This window comes from Dermochelys coriacea, chromosome 28 (genome assembly GCF_009764565.3).
Source record: "Dermochelys coriacea isolate rDerCor1 chromosome 28, rDerCor1.pri.v4, whole genome shotgun sequence".
Lineage (NCBI taxonomy): Eukaryota > Metazoa > Chordata > Testudines > Dermochelyidae > Dermochelys > Dermochelys coriacea.
Window position 1 is genome coordinate 1,174,734 of NC_050095.1, and position 15,012 is coordinate 1,189,745.

The following is a 15,012-nucleotide window of genomic DNA, read 5'->3' on the forward strand; positions in this document are numbered from 1 at the left end:
TATGTCATGGCCCCCCCCATCGCCACCTTGTGGCTTCCCTGTTGGCCCCCCCCCCTGCGGACCTTCAACCCAGCCCTCAAGAGGGGCAATTGCCCCGGGGCGGGGGGGCAGAGGGGCCCCCCCAATATTCCTGAGTTCTTCCAAACCCCTGTTATTGCCTGTCATGGGGAGAGGGGAGGGGATGGGAGACCCCCCTCCGCAGCTAGTTATGGCTCTCTTCTGCCCCCCCATTCGGGAGGGGGGGGCTCTGTAGGTATTTATCCCGGATATGGCTGGTGGCCAGACTGGTTAGGGGGTGTAGCCAGGTGACTCTCCTCCCATCATGGCTGGGAAAATATCAAACCGGGGAGGGAACCCAGGAGTCCTGGCTCCCAGTCCCCCCTGCTCTAACCCACCAGCCCCCACCCCCCTCCCAGAGCTGGGGAGAGAACCCAGGAGTCCTGGCTCCCAGGCCCCTGCTCTAACCCCCAACCCCCCTCCCAGAGCCGGGGAGAGAACCCAGGAGTCCTGGCTCCCAGCCCCCCCTGCTCTAACCCACCATCCCCCACTCCCCTCCCAGAGCTGGGGAGAGAACACAGGAGTCCTGGCTCCCAGCCCCCCCTGCTCTAACCCACCAGCCCTCGCTCCCCTCCCGGAGCCGGGGAGGGAACCCAGGAGTCCTGACGTTAGGAAAGGAATGGGGTGGAGTGGGTGATAGCAGAAGTGGGGGATGGGTGGGCTGGGAATCCGGACTCCTGGGTTCCGACAGCAACACTGGGAGGAGTGCAGGGTCTGTTGATTAGAGGTGGGGTGGGGCCGGGGAGAATTGGGAGCCAGGACGCCTGGGTTCTCTCCCTGCTTTTGGGAGGGGGGTCTGGCGGTGAGAGCAGGGGGAGGGGGAACTGGAAGGCAGGACTCCTGGGTTCCATTCCTGGCTCTGGGAGGGGAGTGGGGGCTGGTGGGTTAGAGAGGGGGGACGCTGGGACTCCGGACTCCTGGGTTCTTTCCCTGGCTCTGGGAGGGGAGTGGGGGCTAGTGGGTTAGAGTGGGGGGGCGCTGGGACCCCGGACTCCTGGGTTCTCTCCCTGGCTCTGGGAGGGGAGTGGGGGCTGGTGGGTTAGAGTGGGGGGGTGCTGGGACCCCGGACTCCTGGGTTCTCTCCCTGGCTCTGGGAGATGGGCAACACACATGCCAGGGGACCCGAGTCAGATCATTAAAAACCTCCTAGGCCAACACCTGCCCTAAGGGGAACAGAAAGTGGCTTTGACCCCCCCCCAAATATTCCCCCCGCTAGTAAGCAATAAAATACAACAGGTGTCCATCAGGCATAGAACCTGCCCCCCACATATACCCTCCCCCCCCCACCCTGATTGTCCTGGAGTCTGGATCCAGATTCCTCTTGACTGGCTTTGTCTCCTGTTATTGCAGGGCCGCATCCTACAGAATTTGGCAGGTTGGAGGGGGAGGGGCGGGTGGGGAAAAGGGGCGGAGTTTCCTGTTGCCTCTCACTTCCCCTCCCCCGGCTTGGCTTCCCATTTCCGTCGAAACGGCGAAGAAATCCGGCACGGATGGCTCTCTTCCCCCTCCCCCCCCCTTGTGACAATGTCACCCCCTGGTGGTCGAAGAAGGTACAACGCCCTGGCGTGCGCCGGAGCAGGTGATGTCTAGAACACTCTCTCCGGCTGTGACAGTGTTGCCACCTAGTGGGGAGAAAGGGTATCAACTAGACGGTGGCAGGTGGAACCGTCTTTCCCCCCTGGTGTGACAACGTCACCACCTGCTGGTGGGAAAGAGGAACACGCTGTCTTTTTATTGCAAGGGACAATGGCCTATATAATAGTCTCTCCCAACGTGACCGTGTCGCCACTCGGTGGTCTCAAGCCAGGGGGCGGTTTCCCGACGTCGCCCTCGGCTGGTGGGAAAAGGCATCGCGCCCGAATTGCGGCAATCAGATGCTTGGCCAACGTCGCTCTCGGCTGGTGGGAAAAGGCATCGCGCCCGAATTGCGGCAAGGGAAGCTGGCACAGATCAGAACCTTTCCCAATGTCACCACCCGTTGGCCAAACAGGGAATCACGCTCTCAGCTGGCATGGAAGACCACACACACACACACACACACACACACACACACACACACACGCACACCCCCAAATATTTCTCCAGCGGGGCAATGTTGTCCCCCGGTGACGGCAAAGGGTATTACACCCTCAATGGCATTTTTTTTTTCTTCTGAGGTCCGGAGGTTGAATGTAGGTTGGGCAGGCGTCCTGAGCAAAAGGGGGCAGACATGCAAGGGAGGGGTGTTGCTGGAGCGGTGCCGACACCCCTCCCCGACCTGGGGGTTACGTCGCCTTGCAGGGCTTGGCTGTCTCTTTGCTGGGGGCGCCGGCCTCGTCTGATTTCTGGGGTGCCGAGGGGTCCACCACGTTATGGAGCGACGGTTCACGGTACATGGCCACTGTGAGGAAGGAGAGAGAGACACACAGAAGAGGAGGAAGTGAGGGATAGCATCGGATTGGCTGCCCCAGCTCCCCTCACCACCCCAGAAAGACAGGTCACGTGGGGGTCGCACAAGTTTGCACGGCACAGAACAGTTGGGAAGGGAGGGGTGGTGTCTCCGGGGCAGCATGCCCAGGCCAGAGGTGGTCCACGGGGGAAGGAGGATCCATGTGCCTGGTTGGAGGGGCACCGGGGTGGCGGGGGGGGTGTCTGTATTTTACATCCCCAATTGCTTCCTCTAGACACCACCCCATCGTCCCTGCTGCCCCGCTCACCTTCCAATAGCTTGGGCAGAAAGTGGGCGGCGGCTTTGGTCTTCTTGACTCGGTTTCCCTTCATGGGCTGGCCTTCTTTGTTGATGCCCAGATACCAGGAGCGGCCGGATTCGCGCTGGCGGTACAGGGTGGAGGAATACATGACGTAGTAGTTCTCGAAGACACACTCCTTAAACCGGCACTCGGTGGTGAAGTGAGCCTGGGCGAGGAAGGGAGGGAGAGAAAAGGGGTGAGCGAGAAAGGAAGGAAGGAAGGAAGGTCTCTGTGGGGGGGAGAGGGGGGTGTAATCACCAGCTATGGGTAGTAGAGGGCAGTGCCCGCTCTTGTCTTTCAGCCGGGAGGCGACAAGGCTCGGATGTCTGGGTTCAAGACCAGCCTGGGCGGCAACTTGAGATAGGGGCTGAGTCACCAGGGCCCACTGCTGAGCCCCCTCCCCACTCCCTGCCCCACAGCGCCCCCTAGCGACACCCTGCCTGCCGAGGGAGAGCGCCCCCTGCTGAGCCCCCCACCCCGTTCCCTCCAGCACAGCGCCCCCTAGTGTCCCATGGGGCCAGCCCCGCCTGCCAGGGGAGTGCGCCCTCTGCTGAGCCCCCAGCCCCACTCCCTGCCCCCCAGCGCCACCCTGGGGCATTGGGCCCAGCACTGACTTCCAGGGGAGAGCACCCCTGCTGCCCTCAAAAGCAAGCTCTGAGCTACTCTGACCCCAGCTAGTGGCATTAGGCCTGGGGCCAGGGTCCAAGTGTCTTGGCTGCATTGGGGTGTCCAGGCTGCAGTGGGAGGTTGCCGTGTGCGGGGGGGGGCTGGCTCGGGGGCAGTGACATGAATATTCCACAGGCTGGAGAGAGGGCTCGAGTTGGCTGCCCCCAACCTGGGGGGTGGCCGGTCGGGAGCCATTAAGGGTGGCCGGATTTGAGGAGTTGTGAATTACACAGTCCCTCTGTGTGTGAGAGAGACACAAGAGGAAGGGGGAGCGATTTCAGAGAAAGAACGAAAGAGGGGTGTATGGGGAGAGAGAAAGAACGGGTGAATGGACAGGTAGGGCATGTATGGGTCCGGATGGATAATTAGGTAGATGGGGTGTATGGGGCTGGCTGGCTGGATAGAAGGGGTGTTTGGGGATGGATATTATTTTCCCTGTCAGTGTCACGGTGCCACATTCACAATTATTTTCACTACCACGGCCATGTTGACCATTATTTCTACTATCATCACCATGTTCGCAGTTATTTTCCCTGTCGGCACTATGTTCACCATTATTTTCACGATCAGCACTATGTTTATGGTTATTTTCATGATCAGTGCCACACTCACCATTATTTTCACTAGAAGCACCATGTTCACAGTTATTTTCACCATCTGTGCCATGGTCACAGTTATTTTCACTATCAGCACTGGGTTCACTGTCATTTTCACTATCAGCACCGGGTTCACTGTCATATTCATGATCAGTGCCACACTCACCATTATTTTCAGTAGAAGTACCACGTTCACAATTATTTTCCCTTTCAGCTCTGGATTCACTGTCATTTTCACTATCAGTTCTACAGTCACTATTATTTTCCCTATCAGTTCCATTTTCATTGTTATTTTCACTATCAGTACCAGGTTCAGTCTTATTTTCTGTATCAGTGCCATGTTTACCATTATTTTCACTATAAGCACAACGTTCAGTTATTTTCCCCATCGGCACCACGTTCACTGTTATTTTCACTATCAGCACCACATTCACCGTTATTTTCCCTGTCAGTGTCATGGTGCCACATTCACCATTATTTTCACTACCACGGCCATGTTGACCATTATTTCTACTATCATCACCATATTCACACTTATTTTCCCTGTTGGTGCCACATTCACCATTATTTTCACTATCAGCACCATGTTCACCATTACTTTCCCTGTCGGTGTCATGGCACCACATTCACCCTTGCTTTCCCTCCCATTATGCTATCCCCTGCCCACACCGAAAGCTCAGCGCGCCCCTGGCCCACTCCCCAGCTTTTGCCGACCTCCACAGCGCACCGTGGCTGGGGAGAGGCAGGGGCCTGGTGTGAGAAAGGCCTTGACCTGTGCGATGGAGAGCGACAGGGAAAGCGAGTCAGAAAGACACGGCCAGACAGACGTGCCCTGGGGACAGACAGACAGAACAGCGTAGGGGGATGGCTGATGGCGTAACTCTCTTCCCGGTTGCAGGCAGGGATTTTCTTGGTCTCTCCCAGGGGTTCCCTAAAAATCAGGCCAGCTGCTAAATTTAACACAGCATGAGGGGAGAGGATACTACAAGGCGGAGGAAGGGCCCAGGTACCATGGGGCCTGAAGAAGGAGATTGGGTGGGGCAGAGTTAGGAGGGGGCATTGCTATCCCAGAGCACCCCACGTGGGGCAAAGTGGGGGGCTGTTCTGTGGGGGCAGGGATAGCTGGCATGCCAGGTTCTGTGTCCCCCCACCTGCCCCCAGCACAGTGGGACTTTCTGTTTGGGAGACAGGGGTTCAGACTGGAGGGGCAGGGGTGGCCCCCCTACTGGCAGAGAGAGGATACTACACCCCTATTAGCCATGGCCAGCCCACCCCTCCAGGGCTCACCCAGCGATCCCACTGCTCACACCAATGGATGCTCCGACCTGCCTCCCTGGGGATGCACTATCACGACCCACCACTAGCCCCACCCTTCAGGCAGCACCCCCGGCTGGAAGAAAGATGATCGTGCACCCTATTGGCCACTCCACCCCTCTGGGACCCAGGGCACATACACAACCCTGAGATCCCACTGCTCACACCAACGGTCGGTTTAGTCAGGAGGGAGGGCCGGGGGGAATGACACTCACGGAGGTATAGAGGTAGCCCTCTGCGTTCATGGCGATATACTGCCCCGACTGGGTACCCTGGATGGCGACCACGCGCAGTCCCACGGGGATCAGGTTAAAGAGAGCTGGGGGAGACGAGACAGATAGCAAGGCATCAGCGCTGGCACAAACAGCAGGCGGGAATGGGACACGGGGCCTGTCCCCTCTAGGGGGCGCCGGCTCCCATCTGTCCCCAGGGTGGGGACTGGCTGGCTGGGGGGGCGGGGAATGGGGCAAGGGCCTGTCCCCTCTAGGGGCGCCGACTCCGATCCCCACTGCCTGATTTTGCAGAAGCTCTGCCTGGAGCCTGGACTCCTGGGTTCTTCCCCTCAACTCCTCCCCTTCCCCATTCCTCTTTAGAGACGGATTTATTTTTCCTCCCGTCATCCCTTCTCGACATTAATCCCCTTCTTTGCAATCCCAGATGAATAATCAGGACTCTCCCTAATTGGAGACAGCTGGGAGCGGGAGGGGGGTGGGTGGGATTAGGTCAAGGCAGGATTTACCCATCTCCTCTATGCACACAATGTGCTGCCCTAGAGGGGACAGGCCCTATGCCCATTCACCGCCCCCGAGCCAGCCAGTCCCCACCCTGGGCCGGATGGGACCTGGCACCCCCTAGAGGGGATAGGCCCCGTGTCCCATTCCCCACACCCTGAGCCAGCCCAATCCCCATCCCGGTGCTCCCTAGAGAGGAAAGGTGGTGTGGGAGGGCCGGGAAATAGGGATTCCCTCTCTGCCCTCCGCAGGACAGTGCCCCCTGCAGCACAGCCCCCCCCCCGAGCACCCCACTCCATTCCCTGCCACTTGGGAGGTCCCCCAACTGGCCTAACCCTGCATAACCCCTTGGCCTTGCCCGGGCATCACTCACTGAAGCTGTTGGTGTCTTCCTTTGTCCCGTCGATGGTGCCGTCTGGGTGCATCCGGAGGTAGAAACCATGTCTGCAGAGGAGCTTGGTCACGATGCCCTTCAGCTGCGGTTCTGTGCCGCCCGCAGGATGGATGGAGGGATGCGGAGGTGGGGGACCGAAGGGAGGACAGAAAATAAATTATCCACGGGCTAGGAGGAAGCCCTCCCTTATTACCTTCCTTAAAGGTAAACAAAACCACCGGGAACTTTTAACGCTGGACATACCGAATTTTGTATGAAAAATCTAAAGCAACTCCCAAACAAATCTTCAGCAAGACTGAGAAAATATCAGTAATTTCAAAGCAATAATGAGATTTTTATAAAAAAAAAAATCTAAGGAAATTTCCAAACAAAAACTTTGTGAGGATGGAGAAAGTATCAGTAGTTTAAAATCAATAAATACAGTCTTTTGTATGAAAAAAACTAAAGCAATTATAACAAACAACTCTTTGGTAAGTCGGAGAAAGTAACTATGAAGAGATTTTCATAAGAAAATCTAAGACAATATTCAAACAAAAGCTTTGCTAAGATTCCAAAAGTGTCTGTAGTTTTTAATCAATAAATACAATCTTTTGTCGGAAAAGCTGATGCCAAACCAAAAACTACTGTGAATGTTGCCTAAATATCAGTAACTATAACATTTCACATGAAAAGCAAAGAAAATCCCCCAGAGAAAAACATTTTGTTGGAAAATAGCAGTAATTTAAAATCAATAAATACAGATGCTCATAAGAAAAAGTAAGGAAATTCAACAAAACACTTTGTTAAGACTGAGGAAGTATCAATAGCAATAAATATAAACTTCTATATGAAAAACTAAGGCAATTCCGAACCAAAAACTTTGTGAATGTTGACAAAACATCAGTCACAATAAATCACTACATCAAGACAAGGAGTTTCACACAAAAACTGAGGAAATGCCCAGGCAAAACCAAACCAAAACCTTTGTGAAGGCCGGGAAACTATCAGCAATTTTACATCATTTGCAGATGAAAAAAATAAACAAACTTCCAGATGAAAAAATTGGGATATCCTGAGCTTTATATCTGTTAAATGTGAGAAACTAAAGATATTCCAGATGAAAAAGTTTGTTAGAGAAAGTCTCTGTAGCTATCAGACAGTAAATATAAACTCTTATTTGAAAAGCCGAGCAAATTCCCCAATCAAAAAGAGGGGGTGGATGGGGATAGATAGATAGATAGAGAGATAGCTAGGGGGGGTGTCTGGGGATAGATAGAGAGATAGATAGATAGAGAGATAGATAGATGGGGGGTGTATGGGGAGAGATAGAGAGATAGATAGGAGTGTATGGGGATAGATAGATAGATAGATAGATAGATAGATAGATAGGAGTGTATGGGGAGAGATAGAGAGATAGATAGAGGGGTGTCTGGGGATAGATAGATAGATAGATAGATAGATAGATAGAGGGGGTCTCTGGGGATAGATAGATAGCACCGAGACCTGCATTGTGTGTGTGCTGGACAGAAGAAATGAAACGAGCTCCTAGATACGGGGGGGAGGGGGGGGCGATAGACCAACAGTGAAATACAATAATTGTCCTTCACACGCTGTAGGAATTTTGGCCGCCAGATGCTGCAGCTGGTGGGGAGGCCATTCTCTGAACGCACATCAGGTGGGGAAACTGAGGCACAGGGCCCTGACGTGACTTGCTCAGGGTCACACAGAGGGTTTGGGGCAGAGCCAGGGAAAGAACCCAGGAGCGCTGGCTCCCAGCCCTCCCCCCATCCCTGCTCTAACCCACCAGTCCCCACTCCCCTCCCAGAGCCAGGGAGGGAACCCAGGAGTCCCAACTGGCTGCTTGCCCTGCTCTCACCACTAGGCCCTGCTCCACCGCTGCCCCCCAGTCCCTGGCAGAGGCCGCGTGCATTGGAAGGTGGATTGTTTGTGTTTCTGTGAAGGGCGCTGGAGTGAAATTAGCTCTGACAGGGCCCCCGTGGGACCCAGACAGGCAGCGGCTGGCGGATAAATAAAAGATGCATCATAATTTGTTGCCTCTCTCCTGCCCTTCTTAGCCTGGGAGAGAACCCAGGCATCCTGTCTCCCAGCCCCCCTGCTCTAACCCACCAGCCCCCACTCCCCTCCCAGAGCTGGGGAGAGAACCCAGGAGTCCTGGCTCCCAGCCCTCCCTGTTCTAACCCACCAGCCCCCACTCCCCTCCCAAAACTGGGGAGGGAACCCAGGAGTCCTGGCTCCCACCCTCACTGCTGGGTCAGAATTGTGTTGTGTGTATGTCGCAGAGGGTTTGTGAGTAGCTGTGTGTCTGCCTGTTGGTTGTTCTGTGTGTGTCTGTGCGGGGTCGAGGTGTGCAGTGGGTGGGGTTGCGTGGTTTTGCGCGCAGACACAGGCGTGTGTGTAACTGTGAGGTGCGCAAAGGGGGGTGTACGGGGCCATGGGCCAGTGTGACTCTGTGAGTGTGTGTGTGTGCACAGCAGTGGAGGGGTGTCTTTGGCATGTATGAGGAACATGCAGCTTGTGGGTGTGTGTATCCGTGCATACGCCCTGCGTATATCCGTGCATATAGCCTGCGTGTGCGTCTCCATGCGTACAGCCTGCGTGTATGTATCCGTGAGCACAGCCAGTGCGTACGTGTGTGTATCAGTGCATACAGCCTGTGTGTGTATCCGTGAGCACAGCCTGTGTGTGTGTGTATATCCATAAGCACAGCCAGTGTGTGTGTGTGTATCCGTGCATACAGCCTGCATGTGTGTATATCCGTGAGCACAGCCAGTGTGTGTGTGTGTGTATCCGTGCATACAGCCTGTGTGTGTATCCGTGAGCACAGCCAGTGTGTGTGTGTGTATCCGTGAGCACAGCCTGTGTGTATCCATGCATACAGCCTGTGTGTGTATCTGTGAGCACAGCCAGTGTGTGTGTATCCGTGAGCACAGCCAGTGCATATGTGTGTGTATCAGTGCATACAGCCTGTGTATGTATCCGTGAGCACAGTCTGTGTGTGTGTGTATCCATGAGCACAGCCAGTGTGTGTGTGTGTATCCGTGCATACAGCCTGCATGTGTGTGTATCCGTGAGCATAGCCAGTGTGTGTGTGTGTATCCGTGAGCATAGCCAGTGTGTGTGTGTGTGTATCCGTGAGCACAGCCTGCGTGTATCCATGCATACAGACTGTGTGTGTATCCGTGAGCACAGCCAGTATGTGTGTGTGTGTGTGTGTGTGTGTATCAGTGCATACAGCCTGTGTGTGTATCCATGCATACAGCCTGTGTGTGTATCTGCGGGCTGCGTGGCGCGCTCCAGCACCCGGCTGTCGGTACCCCAGGGCGTGGTACCAGGTTGTGTTTAGCTCAGACACAACCCCCACCCACCTCAGCTTCAGTCCCCCACCCCCCTCCCTGCCTGTTCCCAGCTGACCCCCTGGTGCCCCTGCCAGGTTGATTTATGGCAACACATTACACAGTGGATGCAGCACAAATGATTTGCCTCCTGGCAGTGAGCAAAGGGTCGCTGGCGCTGCATGTGTATGTGTGGGGTCCCGGAGCAAGGGATCCACCCGTGATTGGTGCGGGAAGCCCCGCCCAATGGGGCAGCTGGCAGAGGGCTCATGAGAAGACACTCCCATGCAAGGCGGGGACATGGGGGGGGAAATCACCAAAAGGAGACCTGGCAGGACTGATTTGGGTTTCACTGGCACAGCCCCTCCCCCTGGGGCAGGTTATGCCAGGATGGTGGTGGAAACCAGCCCACCAAATCCCCTGTCCCCATCTGGGCTCCCACCACAGACTCGTGCCCCACAGGGGGGCATGCACAAGACCCTCCCACCGGCCTTTCGCCAGCTGGGAAACAGGAACATGGATTATTGGGCATGGCTTGTCCCATGTCTGGGGAGAGACCCAGGAGTCCTGGCTCCCAGCACCCCTGCAGTAGCCCACCAGCCCCCATTCCCCTCCCCAGAGTTGGGGAGAGAACCCAGGTGTCCTGGCCCCGAGACCCCCCTGGGCCGCTGGAGTGAGTCAAACGCGAAGGGATGTCTTAATGGGCTGGGTTTGTATAATGCATATCCTGGCACCTGGCCTAATGGAAGCGCTCTGGCCATCCTCCAACGTAGCCGGTTGTGTGTGTGCACGCTTGTCCACGTGTGTTCTCCGTGTGGTGCACCCTGTCCGCATGTGCTTGCTGTGTGGGCCCGGCCCGTTCACATACTCTGTGTGCACACGTGATGTGTGTGTGTGTGTGTATCCCCCCCTTTCTTTTTCTCCCCCCCGCCCCAGCGATGCCCGATTGCACCCGGCCCACGCTGTATTCCGGTAAGTGCTTGCATCACCTTGGCCGCCCAGTGCCTGGCCCTGCGCCAGGCCCCCCTCACCCCTCCAGCGTCGCTTGAGCCAGCTGCCACAGTGGCCTTCTCACCCCCGGCCTCTGCCCCAGGAGCTGTGGGGCTGGAGGTCGGGAGGTGAGGGGCACTGACAGGGCTGGGGGGGCAGGGCTGGGCCTAGCAGGGGCGGCAGGTCGGAGTGAGGGGGCACTGACAGGGCTGGGGGGGCAGGGCTGGGCTAGCAGGGGCTGCAGGTCGGGAGTGAGAGGCACTGACAGGGCTGGGGGGGCAGGGCTGGGCTAGCAGGGGGCTGCGGGTTGGGAGTGAGGGGCACCGGCAGTGAATTTTCCTGGATAATGATCCATCCTCTGATTTCATAGCAGCAGGCTCCCAAATGCTCCTTGTGCTACTTTGCTCCCCCATCCAGCTGTGCTCCCACAATGCCCTGCACCCCTTAATGCATGCAAATTTATGTAAATGACTTTAATTTATTTTAATGTGCACAACGCTGCCTGGCAGTGCAAAGGGTATTGGCTGGGAGAGGGGGAGAAAAATCACTGGGCCTCCCACTGCCCAGCTCCACAAATGGGATTCAGCCAGAGATAGAAATTACAGGCGGGGTGTGGGACCCCACAGGTTGGGCAAGCAGGGGCTGCGGGGTGGGAGTGAGGGGCACCAGCAGAGCTTGGGGGGCAGGGCTGGGCTAGCAGGGGGCTGCGGGTTGGGAGTGGGGGGCAGCGGCAGTGCTGGGGCAGGGGTAGGGCAGCTCCCGGACTCCAGGGTCACTGCAGACCACGTGGGGCTTGGCCGGTGGCCACGAACACCTCCATTGCCAGCAGCAAGGACGCGGGAGGAGAATGAGGTGCCGGCCCAGGGCCAAGGTGGCACTGGGCCAGTGGGGCCTCATAGTAACCGCGGGGAGTGGAGGGTGAGGGCGGGAAAGCAGAGATGCGGGGGGGTGAGAAGTGCTGCAGGTGCAGCAGGAGATGGGGTGGGGATGGGTGGGGGGGAGGAGGCGGCTCTGGAATTCAAGCCGGGCCTCACGGTCCCAATATGGACTCTTCCCTGCACCTTTGCCCTCTACAGGGTGCCGGCACCCATCTGGCCTCAGGGCAGCGACTGGCTGGCTCAGGGGGCGGGGAATGGGGACACGGGGTTCAGGGGGGGGACAGTGCCCCCCTCTCCCAACAGGAAAGCGAGAACCTCCCAAAATATTTGGGGGAGAAGGAGGGAGTCTCCCCTCGGGCCCTGAAAGTGAATGAGGTCAACTTGACCCAGGTGGAGGGCGGGGAGGCCGGAAAAGGGCTGGGAAAGAGGGAATGAAAGAAGACGGGAAGAAAGGGAAAGAAACGAAGAACGAGGCAATGGAGGGAAAGGCCGAAGGGCAGGAGAAGAGCGAGCGAGCGGGAGGGTTTTATTACACTGCTGCCCCCTAGGTCCCCGCCACCCGGACTCCTGGGTCCAATCCCTTGGGTTCAGGACCCCTCTCCCCTCCCCATCCTGGTCAGCCATGATGGGGCTTGGGCTGGTTCCCCAATATCACAGCAGCTCCTGCCCCTCATCGACCCCCCTGCCTGGAGAATCCCCGGGACTGGTCTAACCAAGGAGTACGGTGCATTGTGGGCAGCAGGGGGGGTGCTAAAGCCCCATACAGACCGGTCCATATAAACGCTGCCAGGTTTGAAACCCAAATTACGGCCGAAACTGATAGATTTCATTGATTTCATCAGTGGAGGTTTCAACCAACAGGGGATTAGGGAGAGAACCCAGGAGTTCTGCCTCCCAGCCCCCCCTGCTCTAACCATTAGCCTCCACTCCCCTCCCAGAGCCAGGGAGAGAACCCAGGCGTCCTGGCTCCCAGCCCCTGCTCCCATCAGACCCCACTCCCTTCCCAGAGCTGGGGAGTCCTGAGCTCCACTGACTCTGATCTTGCAGTAGCAGAGAGAGGAATGGGGCCCGCTCTAGTCCCATATAGACCAGTCCATATAAAACATCAATTTGACTGAAAACCAACGACCCCACACAGCATGTTCCTCTCTGAGGGAATGGCGTGACATCAATACATGTTTCATCCAATGGGGCGCAATAAAGTCCTATATGAACCAGTCCATATTGCCCCTACTGTGGTTTTAAACCCAAGAATCAGTGGGGTTCATTTATCTGAGGAAGAGAGCACTCTTCGTGCTCTTTGGGGGTGTGGGTGGGCATTATTACCCAATATTGACCAGTCCATATAATCACCACCAGAGCTGCAAATGAACACTCACTGGTATTTCTTACTCTGAAACATTGATCCCGGGGGGGGGGGGCAACAAACCTTTTGGCCAGCAAAGGGCCTTCTGTTTGGATACAGACTAGTCCGTATACTGACCATTCCACCTACCTACTCTGTCCCTCCCCCAACTGCACACGCTATTCCAGCTCCTCCACTTCTAACCTGGGCAAAACACCCCCCTTATCCCCCTCCCCGCCCCGAATAGTGGTTCATAAATAATATTGGTTCACGGTGCCACTGCAAGCAAAGACGGTCAATATATGCCATATATTGCATGATGGACCTGTCAGAGTGCCCCCTGCTGTTAGCACCAGGCATTGCAAGGAAAAAATGGACAATATATGCATTATATTGCATGATCGGACCTGTTACACCGCCCCCTGCCGTTGGCACCCGGAATTGCAAGGAAAGCTGGACAATATATGCCATATATTGCACAATCGACCTGTCACAGCTCCCCCTGCTGTTAGCATAGGCCTTGCACAGAAAGATGGTCCTATATGCAGCATATTGCATGCTCGACCTGTCACAGCGCCCCCTGCTATTAGCACCAGGTCTTGCAGCTTGGGCAGCAGGAGATATCCCAGGCATTGTACTGCACCCCCACCATTGGCACCAGGCCATTACAGTGCTATAGGGCCCCCCCACCCCTGGATATCACTCACCGGGTGTTTTTTCCAGCCGGCCTTTCCGCCCACCGCAGAGCCGGACTTGGAGATTAAAATCAGCAGCTGCTTCTGGCAGAGGGACTTGGTGCCACGGGACAGACCTTCCTCTGGGCGCCACGGGCCGGCTGGCGACGGGTTCCCGGATCTCCCGTTTCTGCCGGATCAAGGAGCTGGCCAGGGCCGCCATGGTCCCCCACTGGCCGGTGCCCCGCTCGGAGTTTCACGCCGTGCTCATCCCTGGAAGAGCCAAGCCATGGGAGGGGGGTTATACCCACCCCCCCTCTCTCCACCTAGGTTAATCTGCTAGGGGCGAATTTAGCCCCCGGGTCGCTGGTTCTTTCTCCCCTTTCCAGCAGATTGGCCGAGCGCGTGCGGGAAGACCGGGGATGGGGGGGACACGGAGCGTGTAATAAATCCAAGCGTCTCCCCGCCTCCCTGCCCCAACCAGTGGTAGTCACTTCTTTTTTGGTCCCGGTGCAAATTTCTTGCTCAAGGTACAGTCAAGGTCCGGACTCCAGCGAGGACGAGAGAACAGAATGCCGCTTGGCCTTGGCAAAATCGATTCCCTTCCAAAGCGACCGGCGGTCCGGATTTGGGGGCAGCCCCATCTCCTGCCGTCCAAACCTGCTGCCCCCCCACTCCCACCCCGCAGCCTCCGGGATATTTCCAGGAGTGTGGCGCAAGGCAGCCAAGAGAAATTAGCGCGGACTCGGGCTCCGAAAATCACGCACCGCCCCGGAGCTGGGTTGGCACCAGAAATTAACGAGCTGGTAGAGAGAAAGACAGGGCGAGATTCCTGGAAATCGAACTTCTTTTATTCCTCCCTCCGCCAGGCTGCGGAGGAAGGGGGATGGTGGGTGCCCCCCCCCAGACACACACACACACACACACACACACACCACAGCGCACTACACAATCCCGGTTGTCCTTCAGCCGGCGAGGTTAATTCGTGGATGGCTGTGTGTGTGGAGAAGCGGCGAAGCGGGAGGGGAGGGATGGGAGAAGGGCAGGGATGGAGAGAGAGAGAAAGGGATGGAGAAAGAAAACAAGCACAAACCATACACACACAATGTCAAACGGGAACCTGTGGGTCCCCCCCCCGCCCACACTTGGGGAACCTAGAGCTGGAGGGGGCCGGAGGGGAATTCCCCATGCTTTGCCTGCCCCCAAAGAATGGCTCAATTCCAGGGCCCCCCCAGACCAGTTTAGCATTGGGGGGCCCCATCCCCTAGTCTAGCTGAGTCCTGGGGACCCCCTGGTCTTCCCCCTC

The 15,012-nt window shown here is 56.8% G+C and overlaps 1 protein-coding gene across 1 annotated transcript; it reads right to left on the reverse strand.

Annotated features, from left to right (window-relative positions):
- Positions 1-1,403: 1,403 nt before the first annotated feature.
- On the reverse strand, positions 1,404-14,806 carry FGF11 (fibroblast growth factor 11). Its single transcript, XM_038386291.2, is given in 7 exon segments — positions 1,404-2,437; positions 2,754-2,952; positions 5,578-5,681; positions 6,467-6,577; positions 13,740-13,784; positions 13,787-13,833; positions 13,835-14,806. Coding segments are annotated over 7 exon segments (717 nt in total). The 5' UTR covers positions 13,930-14,806; the 3' UTR covers positions 1,404-2,321.
- Between the last annotated feature and the right edge of the window lie 206 nt (positions 14,807-15,012).